At 48.3% G+C, this 22690-nt stretch overlaps 1 protein-coding gene across 4 annotated transcripts in view; it reads right to left on the bottom strand.

The window, feature by feature from the left end:
• Positions 1-1184: 1184 nt before the first annotated feature.
• The window catches only part of dph1 (diphthamide biosynthesis 1), a 68630-nt gene continuing 47124 nt past the window's right edge, over positions 1185-22690 (bottom strand). Inside the window, exons 6-12 of one of the 4 annotated variants that reach the window (XM_048265451.1) lie at positions 21675-21796; positions 17410-17478; positions 16843-16999; positions 13586-13686; positions 6789-6867; positions 3071-3205; positions 2113-2345 (exon numbers count right to left, since the gene is read on the bottom strand). In XM_048265451.1, the coding sequence (XP_048121408.1) occupies positions 2259-2345; positions 3071-3205; positions 6789-6867; positions 13586-13686; positions 16843-16999; positions 17410-17478; positions 21675-21796 (750 nt within the window). In that variant the 3' untranslated portion in view covers positions 2113-2258. Of the gene's footprint in view, positions 2349-3070; positions 3206-6788; positions 6868-13585; positions 13687-16842; positions 17000-17409; positions 17479-21674; positions 21797-22690 lie in introns of all 4 variants that reach the window. The other 3 variants (XM_048265450.1, XM_048265449.1, XM_048265448.1) reach the window with 3 other exon arrangements.

The raw sequence follows: 22690 nt of genomic DNA, 5'->3' as shown, positions 1-22690 counted from the left end.
CTGCAAACCACCAACTGCAAAATTAATCACTTGGCAAGAACCAGAGAAACAGAATTGTAACAGTTCCAGTTATTAAGTTCATTTAATTTTCAAAAATGCGATACAGCAAGAACACACAATAAAATAAACAAGGTGTTCTCCTCTCCCAGAATTTCCCCAAAACAGCAAGCTGGTTGCAGTGTGACAGATTATAAGGTGAGTGTAACATTTATTATAGAGCCTGATTCTTAGTATTGGGTGCCCACATTCACATACTCCACTTTGTGTTAATAAAAATACAAGTTCTATGTTTATTTCTAGTTGCAAATAGCTGTCGTAAATTTTCATATTTGTATTTAATAATAACCACTGCACCACTGATACATTTTAAAATGGTCTTCAGATTTCTTGCATTTTAAGGGACATTGTTATCATTTATGGTATAATTAGTACCCCATTAAGTTTGCATTAAATATCGGTAAGTGCACAAATGTAAGTGTTGAAAAATTGAGGAAGAGAAAATATTGTGAAGAAGTGCACCTCTAGTTTCTGCTTACCCTGGACCATGTCATTTAATCTATTGGCTCAACAGAGTTGGGTTTTACTCAAGGCATCTGAAATAAACAGCACGAAAAGTCAGAAAGAAGCCCAAGAAGTTGAGCGTGGGGAGTTTGATTTTCTCTCCTAGAGAAACCTACTTTCCAGACACTTTCAAGTGTGAAAGCTCACTGAATAATGCAGCATGTAGGAGATCTCTAGTGGCTGTGTTGAAGGCTGGAGGTTCTCCGTGATCTGTGGGGGTTGACCTGCAGCATGCCCTTCCCACCCCTCATACCCCCAAGATCGGAGCTCTACTGCCCCCGCCCCCCCGGTTGCATCTACCCCGGCATGGAGTCACAGGGTGCCAGCAGGAGGAGGAGGCCATTCTGAGCTTACCTGCAGCCGAGGCTTACAGAGAAAACCTGTTTTGATTGAGACCGACACAATTCAACCAACCCACCCACCCACCCACACCCACCCACACCCACACCCACCCTGCTGTGAGGTAGAGCTTGGCTTATAAATAATTAACATTTTTATCAGCGAGGAACAAACAATGCACACCAAACAGTCAAGCAGCAACACATGAATTTCCATCCTCTTTGCACATCTCCAGTCGGCTTCATTACCACCAGACCAACGACCAGGACACAAAGTACAGGACATTATTCAGACATTATTCATTTTATTCAGAATGTCACAAATGAATGAAAAAGGCCACAGACAGACAGACAGGACAGACAGACAGACAGACAGACAGAGAGAGACAGACAGAGAGAGACAGACACACACTTGCTTAGTGGAATAAATTCCCCTCTGCAGAAGGGCTTTCTCCTCACCGCAAAACAAAAAGCTCCTTGGGCAACACACCACCAAAAAATGTTTAATTGATTGAATAAGCAATGCATCATTAATGCGCATGGTGCTGAGCTTTGAGGTTCAACAGCCCAAGGGCAGCCCATCGTGATTCAACAGACATGGAATCTAATAAGCTTGGCTGTGAATCTCCGAGGGTATGCCAGGAAGATCGGAGATCTCAGAGTTCCACTGGGTCTTTCAATTTTCACGTCATATAAAAAATAAAATAAAATAAAAACAGTCTTTTGATTTCTGTACTGAGACATCTGGATGGCCCAGGGCAAAATGTGAATGACATTTCCATTCTGTAGATTTAAGGACACTTTTTACTTCTTGTTTTATGCAGTGGTAAATGTCTTTTACAATACTCAAGGTCCAGTGTCTACTCAGCCTTTGGCTACTATAAAGAATATTTCAAAACGTCAAGAGTTTTGAAGTGTGGTTACATTTGCTTAAGCAATGAAAAAGGTGACTGAATGATGGAAGCGATATGCCCACAGGTTGTTGGAACAAGAATAACAGGGTGGCTCAGTAATCCTCCCTCTCTCTTTTCTCTCATCCTCCCCTCCATCCCTACCTCTCTCCCCCTCTCATACACACACACACCATACATGAAGTATGCAACAAAGGCATATTTTCCAACTGTGATACAGAGGACCTTTTTGGCAATGTGTCTGTTGTTGTTACTGCTGTTATTGTTGTTGTTATTGTGGTCATTATCAAGGGAGAGACTGGCAGAGATCCACATTAACATCCTGTGACACGCCTTGACAATGTGCTCCGGCGCTCTGATTGGCTGGCCAGTCTCCTGCAGATGGGGAAGATAAGCCGTGGTTGGCTGCCGACATGGAAGAGAGCAGCAGCGCCGCTGCTTTGTTCGGTCACTCCTCCTGACAGCCACAGGGGACGCTCTGGTCGCGTCCACAGGGCTTGGGCTCGGGAGGCAGTCTCTCTTCAGTCTGCCCACTCTTCTGGAAAAGCCAAGGGCAGAGATTCAGCACGCTAGAAAACACTACGCTTAAAAGGACGCGTTCAACGAGCCCCACAAGAGAGAGCTGGGCTATTCAGCTAACACTCCCAGAAAATAAAATAAATGCTGAGCAACCAGCAACCACACATGCAAACAATAAGGAAATAGGGCAAGTAAATGACTCTAAATTTTACATTTGGCCAGCAACTTTTTATGGGAGACATGAGAATTACATTTGAGTGATACAGTCTCTCTCTCTCACTCACATACACACACATATGTGTCACCAGTGAGTGCTGTTGCATTATTCACAAGTTATCCACATCAATTAAAAACCATCATAGCTTATAAAACCTTTCCCCCGACTGCATGGTAAGCAGTGCCGGGTGGCCTGGATGTTCTGCGTGTTCACACAAGAACACAACAGTGTCCTGACACCTCCGGAGTGCACTTACCCACAAGCCACAGAAGGTGTCTCCATAGTGATGCACTCAATCCCCACACATGCCTTCACTCCCCCTGCGCGCGCCGCGCCCCGCCCCCCCCCACACACACACACACACACACCTTGAACCTCCTACTGGGTTTATTGAGCTGTTAGGTTCTCAGGCACATCTGAATAAATTATATTTCCCACAACCTGTCCCCCCGCTCCCCTCCTTACCCATCCCTTTATCCCTTCATAAATGCACATGTGATTGTGTGCTGTGCCATGCCACGCACCTGGGTCTGTCGACGAGGGGGCCGCGCCGGTTGGTTGTCGGGGTGATTGGGGGCCCAGGGCCCCAGGCTCTGATTGGAGTAGAAATCCATGGGGTAGACGTCCTGCCAGTCGGCCTGCTGCAGTGCCACGGCGGCCTGGGGGGGGGGGGGGGGTGGTGGGGGGGATTGGTTGGGGGGAGGCACAGAAACAGTCAACGGCTAGGCTTCTGCTGATGGCAAAACAAACACATTCTGACAAAGATGTCGGCTGTATTAACAATCCAGCTGAATCAACACAGATCGAGAGCGTGCGAGAGGACAAGAAAGCAGAGATGGGTGGAGACAGAAAGACAGCATCAGAGGGTAAGAGACACTTACAAAGAAAGAAAGAGAGAGAGAGAGAGAACGACAGAGATGAAGAGAGAGCAGGAGAGGGGGCTTCTGGAAGGATCTGCAGCAGGGATGGCAGTCAGCTGATGAGTTGCCTGTGCCAGTCATGGTGGAGGGGGGCCAGTAATCAGTGTGTGGTGAGAGGCGACAGCAAGCGACACCACCATGACTCTAACCAGAACAGACACGTGTCAAAACAAAAACGGACAGCGGGCAAAAACCCTACAAATGAGCAACCATCATCCTTTTCCTATTGACTGAGGACATCAGCAGACAAGCGCCGCCTGAGACGGTAACCGCAGGCGATTGCCGTGGCAACTAACACAATAACCAAACACATCAACATACTCTGGGAGTAAGGGCCTAGAATGTAGGCTCTAATGCCACCCACTCCTACTGCGACCATTATCATTATAATTAATATGATGACCACTTTAACATCCCCCGTTTGTCTAAGCTCTAGGACATGGACTCCCTCTCCTTGTCTCAGGCAGCCAGGCAGACATGCTGTACTCAATAACATTCCCGTCTGTCTGACACTGATGGTGAGCAGCGTTTGTCTATATTTCGCCAGCACTCGTGTTGTCACTGCGTGGTAAACACATGTTGCTATTGTTATGTGGGGACAGCTGGCAAAGCACTCTCCGGCGCGACGCTCTTATTTTGACATTTTGTTATCCCTTGTTTGAGCTCATAAAAGGCCTCATAAAGCATTCTCTTTAGCTCTGTGCACAGTGTTATGTCTACCCGGTTTCCTGTGGCAAACTAGCTTCCTCCTTTCTCCGTTCAGTCTCTCTCTCACTCACACATTCTCCCTCTCTCCCTCCCTCCCTCCCTCCCTCTCTGATTCCTTCTCTTTCTAACTCAATCCCTCTCTCTCTCTCTACTCCCTCTCTCACTCTTTCACTCACTCAGTCTTCGTCCTGTTTCAAACGGCTTCTCTGCACTCCCCAGATTAAGCCGTACCTCTCCATCACTCCTTCATTAGTCTCTCCATCATCCCCTTCCGTTTCTCCATCCCCCTCCTCTCATCCCTCATGTGCCTCCTCTCTCTCTGTGCCTCTTACAGAGTTCTGGGGTGTAGTGTGTGTGTATGTGTGTGTGTGTGTGTGTGTGTGTGTGTGGGGTGCTACTCACTGCTACTGTTAATCCCTACGCTGACAGGGGAGGCAAGTGTGTCTTATTGACTATAAATATAACATGAGACGCACTGAAAATAACCACTCTGCCTGCCTGCCCACCCTCTGCACCCCCCCACCACCACCACACACACCCTCCCTCCATCCAGCCTATGTCTCTGTTCCTCGTCTCTTCTAAATACCATTGAGAAATTGGGGACATACTGGGATATATTAGGATGGAACACAGGATGGAAAAATTTATCTGCTTCCTGCTCAAGCATTCACTAGAGGTCTATGGTAAAATAATTCCCCTTATTCTTTGACATGAAAGTGGAAACAGAGACGCTGTGGAAATTGTCAAGCGCTTCTGGGACGGTGCCGTTTTTCGCGAGGTTCCTGACGTCGTCTACATTTCCATTTCTACAGCATTCTCCCTCGTGAGTGGCACAACCTCGGTAGAGATCGATTATTTCCTTCGCCAGGCCCGGCAGGCCCGCACCATTGGTGTTGTTTGAGATGCCGCGAACGCGAGCGACTCCGAGCAATCACTGTCAAGTGTGCACAAAACATCAACATAAAGGCATAGAGGCATCATCAGACACAGACACAGTCAACGCTGCCTCCAAATTGCTTTCGCCAGATGAGTTTCGGAAATTTAGGGCTGGCATTTCAGCATACCTGCAATCTGCAAGGGAAAAAAATACTTTACATGCCTAGAAACAAGATTTCTGAGCTCTGACTAACTATCACCGCACACAGTGGTCCAATGAATTTAGAGCAGCATACCTGCCTATATAGTCATTTACACTGTGCCATGTGTCTATGCATCTACTGAATATTCATCGCATATTCAGGGCACTCCAAGGCCATTTTTCTACCAAGGTGGAAAGCCAGGTCAGAACAATCTAATTAGTAATTCCACAGCACTGTCTCATATTTCTGGGAGAAATCATTATACACATTCCTTAATGTCACTCTCGAATAACAAAAGACGCCTCTTATTATCTTTACGCCATTATGGGAGTACATATGATACCTAGGTGTTGAGAGCGGTGTTGTTTAAATCTAATTCTGGCTAAAAGGCTGCCATGAAATGAATGATTATGTGAGAGCACGCTGGTCCCTGGTGGGTGGAGGGGTGGGGTGGGGGCGGGTGAGTCATAAAGGCAGCAGCAGTAGCAGCTGGAGGTGCAGCTTTACCGCCAGCAGGGGGAGCTGTTCCCCTACGGTCCAGTCAGACTGGGCCTGGCACGGAGGCCGCCATCTCCTCACTCTCACTGTCTCCGTCTCCTGCCTGCTGCTGTCTGAGTGTGGGCATGGGTGTGTGCCTGTGTGTGTGAGAGACACACACAAACACACTCAGGTTTGTGTTTGTGTGTGTGTGTGTTTCTGTGTGTGTGTACTCGTGAGGAAAAAAGGGGGGCGAGAGAAAGTGAGCCTACCAGACAGCGACACCAGGTAGAGGAGAATGTCTTTTTTTTTTTATGCGAGTGTCTCGGGAAGACGACAGTTTTGTGCGTAAACAAGGCCGGCCGCAGCTGTAGGGGCGAGGAGATTTACTAACTCCTCTAATGCTTCCCCTGCTGGCAGACAGCAGCAGCAGCCAGCCCTGGAGCGCTGGAGCCCCACACACTCTCTCTCCCTCTCTCTCTCTGTCCCATGCATCTGAGCTACACCGGCATAGGCAGAGAGAGATGGAGAGAGAGAGAGATGGAGCGAGAGGCAGAGAGATGGAGCGAGAGAGAGAGAGACAGAGAGAGAGACAGAGACAGAGACACAGAGAGAGAGAGAGAGAGAGAGAGAGAGAGAGAGAGAGAGAGAGAGAGAGAGAGAGAGAGAGAGAGAGAGAGAGGAGAGACAACAATGGAAAATGCAACAAGGACCTGAACAGTGAGAGGTTAGACTGAATGTGTGTGTGTGTGTGTGTGTGAATGCCAGTGAGTGAAAATCTGCATCTTCATGCAGAGGTGACTGAGCATGGTATGTGTGTATTGTATGTAAACTACAGAGCGCTTATAGAGGTGACGAGTGTGAATGTGTGTGTGAGAATGAGATATATATATATATATATATATATATATATATATATATATATTAATTTATGATAAATTGTAAGGGCGTAATTCACTTCCTCCTCATGGGATGTGGAACATCAGACAGAACAGTGGTGTGTATGTGGGGTGGGTGGGTGGTCTTGTCTGATGTGGACTTGTAAAGCACGCGTGTACCTCGTACGGAGACAGCAGGGGTTTGGAGAAAGCCGTGCCCCAATCGATGGACAGTCGAGGACAAGCGATTTGCACCCACCTATGGAGAGAGCGAGGGAGATAAACGAGTGAGAAAAAAAGAGAGAAAGATAAACTAGTGAGTGAGAGAAGAGGGAGGAATGGAAAAGACACGGCACATTGGGGAGGCTGAGCACATCTCTGCCTGTGTTGCGAATGTGAATTTGTCTTTGCCTCTGTGTGTGTGTGTGTGTGTGTGTGCGCATGGGTGCGTGCCTGCATGTGTGAGTGAGTGTGTGCTTGTGTATGTATGTGTGTGTGTGTGTGTGTGTGTGTGTGTGTGTGTGTGTGTGTGTGTGTGTGTGTGTGTGCGTGCGTGCCTGTGTGTGTGTGCTTGTGTGTTTGTGCGTGTGTGTGTATACGCATGCGTGCGTGCCTGTGTGAGTGAGTGAGTGAGTGCGTGTGTGCGTGCGTGTGTGTGTTACATTGGTGTGCTGCACGGTCTCTTCCACAGCAATGCACCTCAGAGATGGAGGATATCTCTCCGAGAGATGGAGAGATAGAGAGATAGAGAGATAGAGAGATAGAGAGAGCGGCTGTAGAATAAAAGAGCTGCACTGGCCCTGTCTCTATGGGGCTACCCTAGATATGAGCCTGAGGAGGGGGCACTGGAAGAGAGGAACAGAGGGAGAGAGAGAGAGGGACAGGGAAAGAGGCGATGGAGGGGAGAGGGAGAGAACAAGGGAGATGGAGAGAATCAGAGAGATGGATGTGTGGAGGGGAAGGAGAGAGCTGGAGAGAGACCAAGAAAGACGGGCAAAGGATGATAGTGAGTGAGTGAATGTGTGGATGTGTGTGTGTGTGAGAGAGTGGGAGAAAGAGAGAAAGAAAGCATGAGAGGGAGGTTGTGTGTGTGTGTGTGTGTAACAGAGGTAGGGGGAGAGGTGAGGAGTCTGGGGATCAGTCTAATGAGCAGCTGTGCTCCTGTCCGGTATGTGAGAGCGAGATCAGAGATCAGGCTCATAGGTGTATGCATATGAGGACAACACACACACACAAGATATTTTTAGACCAGCCAACGCCTCATTCTTATTATTAGAAACAGCATCTTCTGCAGAAAACTATAGATTTCACTCCTGCAGATGATACACCAAGCACCGATAGGCAAAGCAGTCATTCTTGAAAAGGATTACAGTAGGTGTCTGTGGAGAGAGACCTCTTCTTCTTGAACTGCTGTATTACAGGTGGCATAGCTTTGAGATGAACACTAAGCTCTATGTGCATCACATGGGCTTGGCTCATTCTCGAGACTCCCTGTTTGTGAAATGGTACATCAGCCTTGAAACATGTCTCCATCTGCTAGGCCTTTTTCAGACAGACGAGTTTTTTTTTCTTCCTGTGAATAATAATTGCAGAACACGAGGGACATGCTTACTGTATAGAAGTGAGATTTTTTTTTTAATATTTATCCCTTCTTTTGAAACAGTGGGGGAAAAAAACAAGGTCGGCTTAGCTGGTTGGGAAAAAAAGTTCAACATACAAAGACTGAGAAAGTAGTCTCAGTGTGGTGCTCTGTGTCTCCAGCTGCTTCTTCCACTCCTTGTGCTCGCTCTCCCTCTCTCTCTCTGCTTTTGCACTCTCCCACTCAGTTTCTTTCTTTGTAACAGCATGTCTTATATCACAGCCGCTTGAACTTCAGAATTGATTGGGGCTTCACCTAAACCACTTGGAACAGTCCATTCCTCTCCCTCTCTCCTCTCAATCCCTCTCTCTCTCTCTTTTGTCTTATATCACAGCCGCTTGAACTTCAGAATTGATTGGGGCTTCACCTAAACCACTTGGAACAGTCCATTCCTCTCCTCTCCACCTCTCAATCCCTCTCTCTCTCTGCTTTTGCACTCTCCCACTCAGTTTCTTTCTTTGTAACAGCATGTCTTATATCACAGCCGCTTGAACTTCAGAATTGATTGGGGCTTCACCTAAACCACTTGGAACAGTCCATTCCTCTCCTCTCCACCTCTCAATCCCTCTCTCTCTCTGCTTTTGCACTCTCCCACTCAGTTTCTTTCTTTGTAACAGCATGTCTTATATCACAGCCGCTTGAACTTCAGAATTGATTGGGGCTTCACCTAAACCACTTGGAACAGTCCATTCCTCTCCTCTCCACCTCTCAATCCCTCTCTCTCTCTGCTTTTGCACTCTCCCACTCAGTTTCTTTCTTTGTAACAGCATGTCTTATATCACAGCCGCTTGAACTTCAGAATTGATTGGGGCTTCACCTAAACCACTTGGAACAGTCCATTCCTCTCCTCTCCACCTCTCAATCCCTCTCTCTCTCTCTCTTTCTCTCTCTCTCTCTCTCTCTCTCTCTCGCTCTCTCTCTCCCTCTCCCTCTCAGCTCATCTATTCAATCTGCTCGTTTCTCTAGCAGTAGGGGGAGATGAGGAGATGCCAGAGTGCTACTGCTCTACTCGAGTGCGCTGGCATATGATACAAGAGAGAGAGAGTGAGTGTGAGTGTGAGTGTGAGTGTGAGTGTGAGTGTGAGTGTGAGTGTGAGTGTGAGTGTGAGTGTGAGTGTGAGGAGTGAGGGAGTGGCAGGGGAGTGTGTGTGTGTGTGTGTGAGGACACCTTTCTGAAGCCCAGTGAACTCTCTCCAGCTGTCAGATCCACTGACAGATGGGAAGAGGTGAAGGGAGGGGATGACCCACCTGTGTGAGACTGCGACGTGGAAACAAGCAGTGAATAGAATGAGAAAGAAAGAGACAGACCACATGGCCGCGTGTGTGTAGCGCGTAACCTGCCCTCACAGCCCTGGTGTGCTCGACACACTCCACATCTGTCCACGCCTCCACCACTGAGACACCGAGCAAGGGTGGGAGAAAGAGAGAAAGAGAGAGAGAGAGAGGCCAGACTGCCTTTGAACAATCTAATCGGACCTGCCTCAGTGCAGCACAATTAACCTTTAATACTGCAGGAAATGAGCTTAAATCCAACCCAGCCGCCACACTATAGTGTAATTAAATTAAAACATGTAATTACAGCGCGCCTTAAATAATGTAGAGCAGGCGTGTGGTGTTGATGATAATGAACACACTGCGTGTGTGTGTGTGTGTGTGGTGTAACACAAGGAAGACCTCTCTCCCTTTATGATGGTTTTTAGTGTGGTGCTGACTATTTGCGATGCTGTTATGATAAGTGCTTAGAGTGAGCGGAGCTGTGCTGTAGTTGAAAGCCTGGGGGAGAGAATAATTACGCACGCTAAAGTGTTTCCTAATTGTTTCTTTTCGATGCTTGAGTGTGTGTGTGTGTGTGTGTGTGTGTGTATGTAAATATGCCACCATATTTGGAGTAGGTGTGTTTGTGAGGGGGTACGGGGGAGGATCTGTTTCAGTGTGTGGGCAACAACCACTCCACACACACAAACACAAACACACTTACACCGACAGGCACTGCACAGACACACACACACTTTTTCGATTTTGAAATTCAGTGCCCACAGGTGCTGACTGCCCTGTGAGTCAAGTCCAAAGATCCCGCAGAAGTTGTGTTCACAGGTGAGCTCAGCGCTGTTCTCCGCTGCGCTCCCCCTCTCTTGCAGCAGCAGCGTGCGTCACGCGGGTCTCTCAGGTGACCGCGGGGCATTCCCAGGCACTTTGAGATTTATTTACACATCACATGATCGATGGGCGAGCGGAGGAACGGTCCCAAAAAACAGCTTTCTGAACAAATGGAATAGAGGCATGAAACAGAGGGGAGCGTTTCAACCTCCAGACCCTCAATACACACACACAAATACACACACACACACACACACACACTCCTGTCAGAGCAGCACCGGGCCTTTGGACTGCAGTACACACTGAGCAGTAGCCTGAGGCCTTTGTGAACAAAGACCCCATTATTCTACTCATGCACTCCCACTCCACCGGTCGCTCCATTCAAACCCACACCGAGTGGTTAAGGGTCTTTCACGGTCCACGCTCACACACATTCACTCACCGCCAGAACACCCACCAGTCGAGTAGGCAGGACCCCTTTCCGCTCCCATCGGTTGAGGACACCTCATCACCATCCCACAACACACACCTGAGTTGATTCGCGGCTGACTGTTACCGCTAAAGATTATTGAGACAAATGATACAAACGAAGCAGACGTAGTTCACAAGCACGGCTTACATTTGCACACGCCAACATAACCTTCCACAACGCATCCGTGACCGGTACAAGAGAAACTTCCTTGGACACTTCCCAAACACTTCCCAAACACTTCCCAAACAGATACAATGAGAGGAAACACTCACGTTGCCGTGGCGCTGACTTCCTGGTTCGGAAGATGGGGAATGGGCCCGACAGAAAGTCAGGAGGGACATTTGTGTGTGGGGAGGTCCGAAACAGGCAGGGGCCAAGTGTGTGGGATGAGAGGGGTGTTGGGCCTTGGGGGGTGTTGTGAATATTTATGGTGTTTAAGAATTATGTATAATGAGTGTCATTTGATAAAACTGTTGGTAGCAGTGTTGGGAATGTCTATGGGGTTATGTAAACAGAGAAGTTATATTTTTCTAGATAATTGATTAGGGGAGATGGATAGTGGGTTATATACGTGGCCAGAATAGGTCTGTAGGCAGAAGGGTCTGTGGTGAACCTATAGTTACGTTTGCAGACAAGCATATTGGGTCCATTGAAAGCTAGAGTGGAGAATTGGTATTTGATTATTGAAGTTATTGAGTTTTTTTTGGTTATTTTTTTCTACTCTTGACTGGTATATCTGCCGGGTGCCAAGGTAAATAAAAACTGTGCCATTTCCCGAATCTGAGACACTGCCTCCAGTCTTCTCTACCACTGCAAGGCCAGCCCAGCAACACACACACAGCCCATCTAATGGGGATGTGCGACAGGTAGACAAACGGAGTGCTGCAGCACCCTAGCTCGGAGTCAGCAGGGGGGCCTCCATGCAGCCCTGCTCGGTGAGAGCACCCAGCTGATGAGATCAGAGGTGTGGGGTGGGTGCCGTGCCAGGGCAGGGGTACGGGGAGGCTGAGATCTAACACGACATACAGGCATCATGGGCACAGATTTAGGAGGGCACAGCTGATGAGGCTGGCCTCCTCCACAACCATCCCTCCCTCCCTCCCTCTCTTTTCCCACTCCTTTCTTCCTTTTTTTCCTTTGTCACACCTCAGCACTCTGCCTCCCTCTCTCTCTTCCTCCGCACGCAGACCTCCTCTTCTCAGCTGAGTCTCTCCTTCCTCCGCCACAGGGGGTAGGGCTGCTCATTACCTCACAGTGAAAGGCTGATGGGTAGCAGTGTGAATCTGTGTGCAATATGTGTGCGGGTGTGTGTGTGTGTGTAATATATGTCTGTGTGTGTGCACGTGCGTGTGTGTGTTTGTGAAGTGTCTGTGAGTGCATGAGTGTGTGTGCTTTGGTGTTTGTAAAGAGTCTGTGTGCACGTGCGTGTTTGTGTGTGTGTGTGTGTTTGTGTAATATGTCTCTGTGTGTTAGTCCCGCAATAATTGTACGCACATATTTAATTTGCGGGAGTGCAGTGAATCAACAGCTGACTGTTTCTCCTGCACCCGCCAACGCACCTCTCTCATCCTGCCTGCTCCCGCAAAGAGCTTTTTAAAAACTTGTCCCACGCCGCGCTGCACTCTTTTAGATCGCGACCCACGTGTGCGGGACGTGTGCGCGAGCGTTAGTGTGTGTGTGCGTGTGTTCGTGTACGTGTAATATGTGTCTGTGTGCATTGGTGTTTGTAAAGAGTCTGTGCGTGTGTGTGTTCGTGTACGTGTAATACGTGTCTGTGTGCATTGGTGTTTGTAAAGTGTCTCTGTGTGTGTCTCTCTCTGTGTCTGTGTGTGTGTGTGTCTGTGCGTGTGTGCGTGTGTGCGTGTGTGTGTGAGAGGTGGAAAGCGAGCCCAGAGACATGTCACCGCGTCCACGGGCCTCTCGGCCTCTTTGAGAGCACACATCAGTCATACTCAAGATTGCACCAGCACCACTCGGAGACTCCTCAGCCAGCTGACCCTCAGTGACCCTTCAGTGAAGGGCCACTCTTTACCTGACTGACTGACTGCAAGTGCGCTTCACCAGGCCAGTCTAAACACTCAACTCTCCTGTCACCATTTTCATTACAGAAGGCTCGAGGTTTGTGTGGCCGTTTGTGTAGGCAGCTTAGCGGACTCGTCACAACGGTGGTCACACAACCTGCTGGGCTCCCAAAGAGACGTAGGTGGACACGTGTGACATTTACATCTATTGGCGAACCATCTATCTATGGTGAAGATCTGACCTTAGGCCACCAAGAGAATTGTTATTCATGACATACACATTCACAGCAACAAAACTAATATAAAGGTGCAAGAACATACATATGTATTGTCCATATGGTATCAACAATACCAAAATATTTATTTTCCTAGTTCTTCTTTGTTGATTTTGTTGAAGTCCTTTGAGATGACTCACAGTTTTCATTTTCCATTGTTTGTTCCCATGTCAACAAAATACTTTTGAAAAGAGCTACAATGCGCCAAGAAACTTTTGGCTTGGCCTTTCATTTCCTACTGATATAATGCTGTGATGTAATGCCAGTTTCTATGGCTGTAGCAAACCACGCGACCCAGCTCTTGTTTCCATGCCATATGGCCATGTAACAACGAGATACCCAATTATAAGCATTCTGGAGGGGAAACAGGTAGGGGCGACATTGCAGAGAAGTCATCTATTATTATTATTATGTGTGTGTGTGTGTGTGTGTGTGTGTGTGTGTGTGTGTGTGTTGTATCTGAAGGGACTCACGCATCCACATCTGCCATCAGCTGCAGCTTGCTCGGGAAGATCTCAGACAGCAAAACCCTGGTGAAAGACCTGCCATGGGCCTCCAGCTTGGACTCCAGGTGCTAAATGGAGAGATGGAGTGATGGAGAAAGAAAGAGAAATGTTTTACCTCCATCTATTTATCCTTTTTTCCATTCTTTTGTATTTCATTGTTTTACATATTTGTTAGTTGTATTTTTTTATTTATTTATGTATGTTTTGTAAGTATTAGTGATTCATAACAGCAGCATTAGTTTTATTGTTTATGTCTGTACATGTTTTGACAACAAGCACTCTTGTTGTGTCAATAGAGCCTGCAAGTGAAAACTGAAGAGAGACAGAGTGAGAAAAACAGAAAAGAGAGAGAGAAAGAAAGAAAGAGAAAGAGAGAGCGAGAAAGAGAGAGCGAGGGGGAGCCAGAGAGGAGGTGGGAGGACTGAAGCAGGGGATGGTCATAAGGCTTTGAACATATTTTGCCTAAAGGCAGTTGATGTGATTCACTTAATGTTTGACCTCACCACATATACACACATGTGCAAACACCCCACGCACACACATGCACAAATGAGCGTGCACGCACACACACACACACACACAAATGAGCGCGCACGCACACACACACACACACACACACACGATCAACATTGAGCTGTAGAAAGGAATAAGGTAGCTGCTGCAGTCGGCTGCTCTCCTTCAACTCACTAATTACACACACTCTCCATTATAAGCCCTCTCTCTCGCTCTGAGTAAGTCAGGCATGTGCAAATACATGCCGCCAAATAAGATCAATGGGTAGCCCAGTTCAGCAAGATAAAGGAGTGTGCCGCCACGCACCAGAATTGCCCTTTGAAGTGTGAAGCCCAGTGGAGCAGGAATATTACCCCACGAAAATCTCCAGACATCACTGAGGGAAAGTACTAGGTGAATGGCTGGCTTCAAAGGAGGCAGGAGTTTGCCAAATGTAAGCGGATAGGGATTTTTTCCTCCCTCCTTTACTACACTCCATGCTCCTACAAAAATACACGGGCAGATTCGTCGCGATTATCCCGCCCCATCTTGGTAGCAGTGAGACGACGCGACACCGATCCACTTCAACGCGCACACACACCACCTCAAGCAACGCCCCGCTTAACCACCTCCGCATCATCTAAATACCATCCAACGCGTACCGTAAATGTCTTACGAAGGTGTGTGTGTGTGTGTGTGTGTGTGGGGGCTGTAAATATATGAAAATGAATTCACATTTCAGATTAGACGCTGGAAAAAAAATTATTTCCATTTGGAGATGTGAGTTGGGCCCCAGATATGTGACAAACTTGACAGGAACTAATGCCTCATTCTGCTACATCATCACCCAGCCCATCCGATGGGACTGCCTAATGGGATGCATGCAAATCCACAGTGAGACACAGGCTACAAAGAGTTTTCCCGGGGAATTACTTTATCTTCATCTCTCTCCTTCTCTCCTTCTCCTTCATTCCCCCCCCCTCTCTCCCTCTCTGTCTCGATTTCTCTGTCTCTCTCTCTCTCTCTCTCTCTCGCTTTCTTTTCTTGGTCTTTTGTCTTGCTGACTCTCCCTCTAGCAGTCTCTGGAAGAGGAATTCTTCCTGGTTTCGTCAGAATGACAGGGAAAAGCTCGGTATTGGCTTACAAATCTCATTTGACAGCACAACCGGGGAGTTGCTGGAAATCTCCATGTCTCAGTCTCATGCTCTGTGCATACCAATTAAGAGGAGAGGAGATGAAGAGACCACGGAGAGAGAGAGAGAGAGAGAGAGAGAGAGAGAGAGAGAGAGAGAGAGAGAGAGAAAGAACGAAAGAGAGAAGAGATAGGGAGAGAGAGAAAGAACGAAAGAGATGTTTGGTGGGAGAGTGAGGGGAGCATCTTTAAGAACCTAAGACAAGGGAGACAAGAGTGTGGCTGGAGGAGTGCAGATGACAGGGAAAAGGACTCCGGGAGGCTCTGGGACACAGAGAGACTGAAGGGCTACGCAATGTCTTCCTCCAGCAGCCTCACAAGCAGGTTATCAATCGACCCCAGCTGGCACCTTTCCCACAACAGATAAATGCCACACAGCCTTAAGAGAGAGTTTGTGTGTGTGTGTGTGTGTTGTGTGTGTGTGTATATATATATATATATATATATATATATATATATATATATATATATATATATATATATATATATAGAGTTGTGACTTAACATTGGCCACCCGAGATTAGACACCGTATGGATTTATATGACTCAGTAGCTCCTGTGTCCCCCGTCTTCATTGTGTTTATGTGATGACCTCATCTCTCATTTGGCCTCAAGAAATAGGGTATGTTTCAGGGTATGTTTTTTACAGAGTGTGTGTAAGCATTAAGTGTTTGTTAGAAATATATTAATGTAAAAATCACTATTAAAATGTCTTCACTTAGTACCACTAAGCACTCTTGGAGACTTCTAAAGCACCATCCCTTGAAGCACTCTTCAGAACATTTTACCATCCATTACGCCAATCAAACATTTATGGTTCTACGACATCAAGGATCATAATGAGTAGGTATTTATGATTCGTGTTCCTGTTCCTGACTAATGTTTCACACCACCAGATTCACGCCCAGCAATCTCTCACCGACTCACTTCTCACCGCACCTTGCTCCCCTGCCGCAACGAGAAACAACAGAAAACGGCGGCTGTTTATTGTGTGGATGCTTGAGTATGCTTCCTGCATCGCATATGTGAACACGCATAATAGAAATGTCAAATCAGCTATTGTACCTGTTTAACCTTTAAAAATGGTTTGCATATATAAAGTGACGCCAACCTGCATTTTTATTTGGTGTCACAACCATGACCTTAACGTTGTTAGTGTCTCACTCTGGTAGGAGAGTTCCAGGAGGACTCTGCTTTTTGCCCCCCCCGGTACATTCTTCCATTCGAACTAAATGGGCGAACTAGACATGTTGTGAGAATCCCACAGAAACCCATCAAAGCCAGTTGCTATTAACAGGAGGCACCACTTGACACACCACTACATGCCTCAAGACACACAGCTATTGCATTATCGGTGTTCAACATTTAATAAGTCCATTACCAGGTATCTAAGAACAACTTAGGAGAGCACTACACCAAACTACTTCTCAAAGCTGTAGCAGTTCTCACCTAATTAGCATGTAACAGGATTCACTTATTGGCCAAATGATATTAAGTCATATATCCTGTTGCAGCGGCAAGGTTAGAAGTTCAATGTTACCTCCAGGATCTTGGGGTTGCCCTGGCGACCAAGGGTACCCAGGATCAGGCCCCATCTTTGGGCTGTGCGGGCTTTGTCAATGGCCTCCAGCCTGGCGGCCCGCATGGCCTGGTGGTCGTAGTACTCTCGTGAGAAGACTTTGCTGTAAGGGTCATACCTACAGGCATGACAGGGATGCTTTTAAAAAATAATAACAATAATAATAATAATAAAAAACTGCTGGCCTTGTATCGCATTTTATTACTGTGGAAAATTAGATTAGCATTCTAATTTAAGCTCATCTCAAGGCTAGGGACTTGGGAGGGAGAGTCCTTGAATCTCCTCAATAATTTATTGGAGGAAAAAAAGCAAGGCACATGGCAAAGCCTTTTCTAAGTTCTAAGAACAGCCTTTACAAAAATCTGCACCCTTGAGAGATGAGGATTTCGAGATTGTCAAAGCATCTTAACATTTTCTACCCCCATTTCAGCATTTTGGAAATCATATAAAAAGAAACCCAAATGAATGTTAAAGTCAAAGAAAGAGAGAGAGAGAGAGAAAAAAACACATGACATGTAAATTCATTACCTGTACGCTGGTATATCTGGGTTGGCAATCATAATAGACTCGAGGTGAAATCTTCCATCTCCAAGATAACTGTAAAGAATAAAACGGGAGGGAAGAGAAAGCTGTGAACAAGGGGGAAGTAAGGGGACATGACAAGATGCAGTGCTATTGACTGTGTGCAGATCTTTACTACCAGATCTATATCTACTTCAGTCTGGCTGGCTGCATGTAAAAACCAAAGCACAGCAATTAAGCATGATGTAGCACTGATGTCTGCCATTTCCCCCAGCGTCCCCAGTGGCCAGGCCTCGGAGATGGCCTCTCCCTGCACTCAGGCTTCCCAAGGCATGCTCCAGTCATGCCAAAATCTATGGCCTGGACCAGCCACACACACACACACACACACACACACACACACACACACACAGACCAGAAAGAAGCCATCATCCACACCAGCCCCTTGCTGGTGGGAGGGAGGAAGCTTGTCAGTGGTGTTTGTGGCTGGGGAGGGCTTGGCTGTCAGGTTCTGGCAAGGGTGGAGAGGAACAATCAAACCTGCTAATTAGCCTGGGCTCAGGAAGCAGAAAGAGGAAGAGAAGAGAGAGATAGAGAAAGAGGAAGAGAAGAGAGATAGATAGAGAGAGAGAGAGAGAGAGAGAGAGAGGAGAGAGAGAGAGAGAGAAAGAGGGTCAGGGACATTCTGGAGGTGGTGATCCCTCAATCACAGGATACCCCTTGCCACCTCGACTCGCCCCTGGAAGGGGGGAGAGACAATTGACAGAACGGGCCGCTGGAGTGACCACATCTGCCCAACCCTGCCTCGTCTGTCCTCCTGCCCGTGCCGCTCCCTCGAAAGGAGCTTCGACTGCCCGGAAGAAGCCTCACTGACACTACCCCCTTTTTTTCCCCAAACGCAGCATGGCTGGTGCAGATAAAAAAGCCCAAATCCTTTTAGTGGGCACTTGGAGCCCTTCTCTGCCCCATCCCTGCTGCGCCGGCCCTTTATGCGCCTCTGCGTCTCTCCGTTGCGTGAGGACCGCCCGCTTTGTGCGCCTGCATAATGCAACACGTCGGAGGGTCCCCCTCTACGATTTTAATTCTGCGCCACACAAACGGTCAGCAAATTGGTCCGTTTCTCAGGGGTCAGAAGCAGAGCGGTTGTTTAAATGTGGCTGTAGTTTGTTTCTCCGTGCGAGGTGGGGGGCGGTTCAAAGCAGCGCGGTGGTGGGGATCTGCGCTCACCGCCCAGGCCTCTGCAACACTTAATGATACGGTTCGCCTCCACCCTCCCCATTAGCTCAGCAGCTTGGGATGTGTGTGGCATTCAGAGCTATTCGTCGTCATTCCTTTGAGTGCCACTTCTGAACGCCTCGATATTTACCGGGGACTGTGGTTGACGTGATTCAATGCGATACGATACAGTGTGTTATCCAGGAGAGCCTTTCAATAATTCAGCAAAGCAATTCTGTATTATACTCCTCTCCACTGTTAACGAGGGAGAGAGAGAGAAAACATGAGAGACAGAGAGAGAGAAAGAGATAGAGAGACAGAGAGAGACAGAGACGCCTGCTCACACAGTATCCAGCCTTATTGCAGTAGGCAAGCGCCAGTGCATTAGCTGTAATTAATAGTTCATTACTGTGACGCCACCGCAAACTTGGTGCATCGGATGGTATGAATAATCAATCAGTCGTGGGTACACGACCCACCACAGTTTCTTGGACAATGGATGCTCCTGCCGCCTCTCCGTCACAGATGTCCCCAAGCGACCTCTGCGACGCAGTAGCGGCCACCATCAGCAGATGAGAGAGTCTGTCGTCAGTCGTGAAGCCCCCTGCCCCTGAACAGGTTAGGGTAGGGGGGGCTCAGCATAAATTAAGAGAAGGGTAGCTAAGAGAGAGAGAGAGAGAGAGAGAGAGAGAGAGAGAGAGAGAGAGAGAGAGAGAGAGAGAGAGAGAGAGAGAGAGAGAAAGAGGGTCAGGGACATTCTGAGGTGGTGATCCCCAATCACAGGATACCCCCTTGCCACCCGACTCTGAAGGGGAGAGACAATTGACAGAACGGGCCGCTGGAGTGACCACATCTGCCCAACCCCGCCCTCGCCTGTCCTCCTGCCCGTCTGCCCCTCGGTGGAGCGCTTCGACTGCCCGGAAGAAGCCCTCACTGACACTACCCCTTTTTTTTCAAACGCAGCATGGCTGGTGCAGATAAAAAGCCCAAATCCTTTTAGTGGGCAATTGGGAGCCCTTCTCTGCCCCATCCCCGCTGCTGCCCCCTTTATGCTTCAAGCCTCTCCGGGTTGCGCGAGGGACGGCCGCTTGTGCTTCGCATAACGTAACACGCCGGAGGGTCCCCCCACGATTTTAATTCTGCTGGCAAAAACGGGTCAGCAAATTGGTCCGCTTCTCAGGGGTCAGAAGCAGAGCGGGTTGTTTTAAATGTGGCTGTAGTTTGTTTCTCCGCATGCAGGTGGGCGGTTCAAAGCAGCTGTGGTGGGATTCATGCCACCGCCTCTGGTGGCCTCTGCAACACTTAATGATAATGGTTCGGCTTCCACCCCTCCCATTAGCTCAGCAGCTTGGGATGTGTGGCATTCAGAGCTATTGCCCGCCATTCCTTTGAGTGCCACTCTGGAACTACATTTCCACCGGACTGTGGTTGACGGATTCAATGCGATACGATACAGCGTGTTATCCAGGAGAGCCTTCAATAATTCAAAGCAATTTGTGGTTATACCTCCACTGTTAACGAGGGAGAGAGAGAGAAAACATGAGAGACAGAGAGAGAGAAAGAGATAGAGAGACAGAGAGAGACAGAGACGCCTGCTCACACAGTATCCAGCCTTATTGCAGTAGGCAAGCCAGTGCATTAGCTGTAATTAATAGTTCATTACCGTGACGTTCCACACCGAAACTTGGTGCATCGGATGGTATGAATAATCAATCGTCGGGTACACCCATAATCACACAGCGAGGACATTACCGATGCTCCTGTCCGCCTTCCTCCGCCACAGATGTCCCTCAAGCTTATTCTTCAAGGACGCAGTAGCGCCACCATCAGCAGATGAGAGAGTCTGTCGTCAAGTGGAAGCCCCCCACCTGAACAGGTTAGGGTAGGGGCCTCCAGCATAAATTAAGAGAAGGCAGCTAAGAGAGAGAGAGAGAGAGAGAGAGAGAGAGAGAGAGAGAGAGAGAGAGAGAGAGAGAGAGAGAGAGAGAGAGAGAGAAAGAGTGTGTGTGTGTGTGTGTGTGTGTGTGTGTGTGTGTGTGTGTGTGTGTGTGCAGGACGGCACACTCTTAGGCCTGGTAATCAATTCCCATCTCCCTCTCTCTCTGAATGCTGGCACATCAAAGGCCCCTCTATCCTGGGATTAGGTGCGGGCAAGACAAACACACCTCCTTGCACACGTAAAGGCGCTTCATTCTCACCAGGGACCGCTGAGCATCACACACACACACACACACACACAACGTACACGCACACACACACACACACACTCCGATGCCCTCCACCCTGCTGCTCCTCTTCTAAACCCTCGTCTCAGAATGCTAATCCCCCTCCACCTCTCTCGTAATGATCGCTCGTGAGCTCTAGCTGCAGGAGCCACGCCATACCATGCTCCTGGGCCCCAGGGTGGGTGCATAACTACGCCACGCTTATTAATGCTGATCCAAGCGCTGGCACGTTCGGGGCGGTGGTGATGGTGGTGGGGTATGGTAGTGAGGGGCATGCAACGGGCATATGGGAGTATTTGACATAAGAGTCCCCTTTGTGTTCAGCGTCCAATCCTGGCTTTTTTTTTGCGTGGTGTGAAGACTGTGTGTGGGTGTGTGTGTGTGTGTGTGTGTGTTTGCGCGCACACTCTATGACAGGCGAGTGGTGATTTTTACAGAGGGTGGCAGGGAGAGGGTAGATGAAGAGTGGGCAAGTGAGGCGTGTGCACATCACACACACACACATACATACATATACGTACGCACTCTCTCTCACACACACACAAACACACACCCACACTAATCCACATGCAACTGATCATCCCTTAAGTGCACCTTTGCAGTCATCATGGCCATCCTGCACAGCCAGAGTTGACAGAGTGACCATTAAAGCTGATGTATACAGTGTGGCTTTTAGCCAAGGGAAGATGGACTGCTCAGAACAGGAACAGATACAGAACAGTGTGGGGGTGTGTGCTCAGTAATAACTCTTGGTGGATACTTGGTGTGTGTGTATCCTCTCAGCAGGGGAAAACCGAAATGACTGTGGGTAACTACAGTGAGGCCACTCACATGACCGCATTGACCGAGCGGTCCAGCCGCGGCGACGTGCAGCCCAGGATCTCTCCCGGGGACAGGGGCCGACACTGAGGCACCAGCACGTCGTAGTCCGGCTTCAGAGCAGCGCTCGCAGCCTAGGGAGGAGAGAGAGAGGAGAGAGGGAGGGATGGAGAGATGGAGGGAGGGATGGAGGGAGAGCGGTGGAAGGAGGAACAACGTGAGAAAGAAGATGATAAAAGGAATAAGAGAGAAACAGTAGATATGAGCATAAGACAGAGAGTACAGTAGTACAGAGAGGAAACAACCGGGAGGAAAGAAAACGAGGGATAATGAGGACAGAGACAGAGAGAGAGAGAGAGAGAAAGAAAGAAAGAGAGGATAGAGAACAGGAGAACAGAGAGAATATGAGGTGGACATAAGAGGGAGGAAGAGCAAATTAATGGAAGAGGATGATGAAAAGGAAAAAGTAAAGAATGAGAGAGAAAGAGAGAGAGACAAACAGAGTGAGAGAGAGTGAGATATTGAGACATTGTGGTGAGAGGGAGGGAGGGAGAGAGAGAGAGAGAGAGAGAGAGAGAGAGAGAGAGAGAGAGAGAGAGAGAGAGAGAGAGAGGGAGGGAGGGAGGGAGGGAGGGAGGGAGGAGGGAGAGGGAGAGAGAGAGAGAGAGAGAGAGAGAGAGAGAGAGAGAGAGAGAGAGAGAGAGAGGGAGGGAGGGAGGGAGAGGGAGAGAGAGAGAGAGAGAGAGACTGAGAGATTAAAGGAGTCAACAGCAGAAACATCAAAAACAAAAACATTAAGACAAACACAAGAGGCAGAAGCAGGAGAAAGGAGAGCCAATGAGTGCACTCCCATCCACCCAAACGGTTTCTTGCACACCTACACGCGTGGCTTTCTCAAACACAGAGAGCAGGAGGAGCCGCTGCCAGACAATTAAACAGACCAAAGCAGGAGAGAGCAGCGGGCAGAGGAGCAGCTCAACAGCTTGAGCAGAGAGAGGGGGAGGGGTGTGTGGTGTGAGTATGTGTGT

This window comes from Alosa alosa, chromosome 15 (assembly GCF_017589495.1).
Source record: "Alosa alosa isolate M-15738 ecotype Scorff River chromosome 15, AALO_Geno_1.1, whole genome shotgun sequence".
In the NCBI taxonomy this organism is placed as follows: domain Eukaryota; kingdom Metazoa; phylum Chordata; class Actinopteri; order Clupeiformes; family Clupeidae; genus Alosa; species Alosa alosa.
This window is presented reverse-complemented; position numbering and strand designations above follow the sequence as displayed.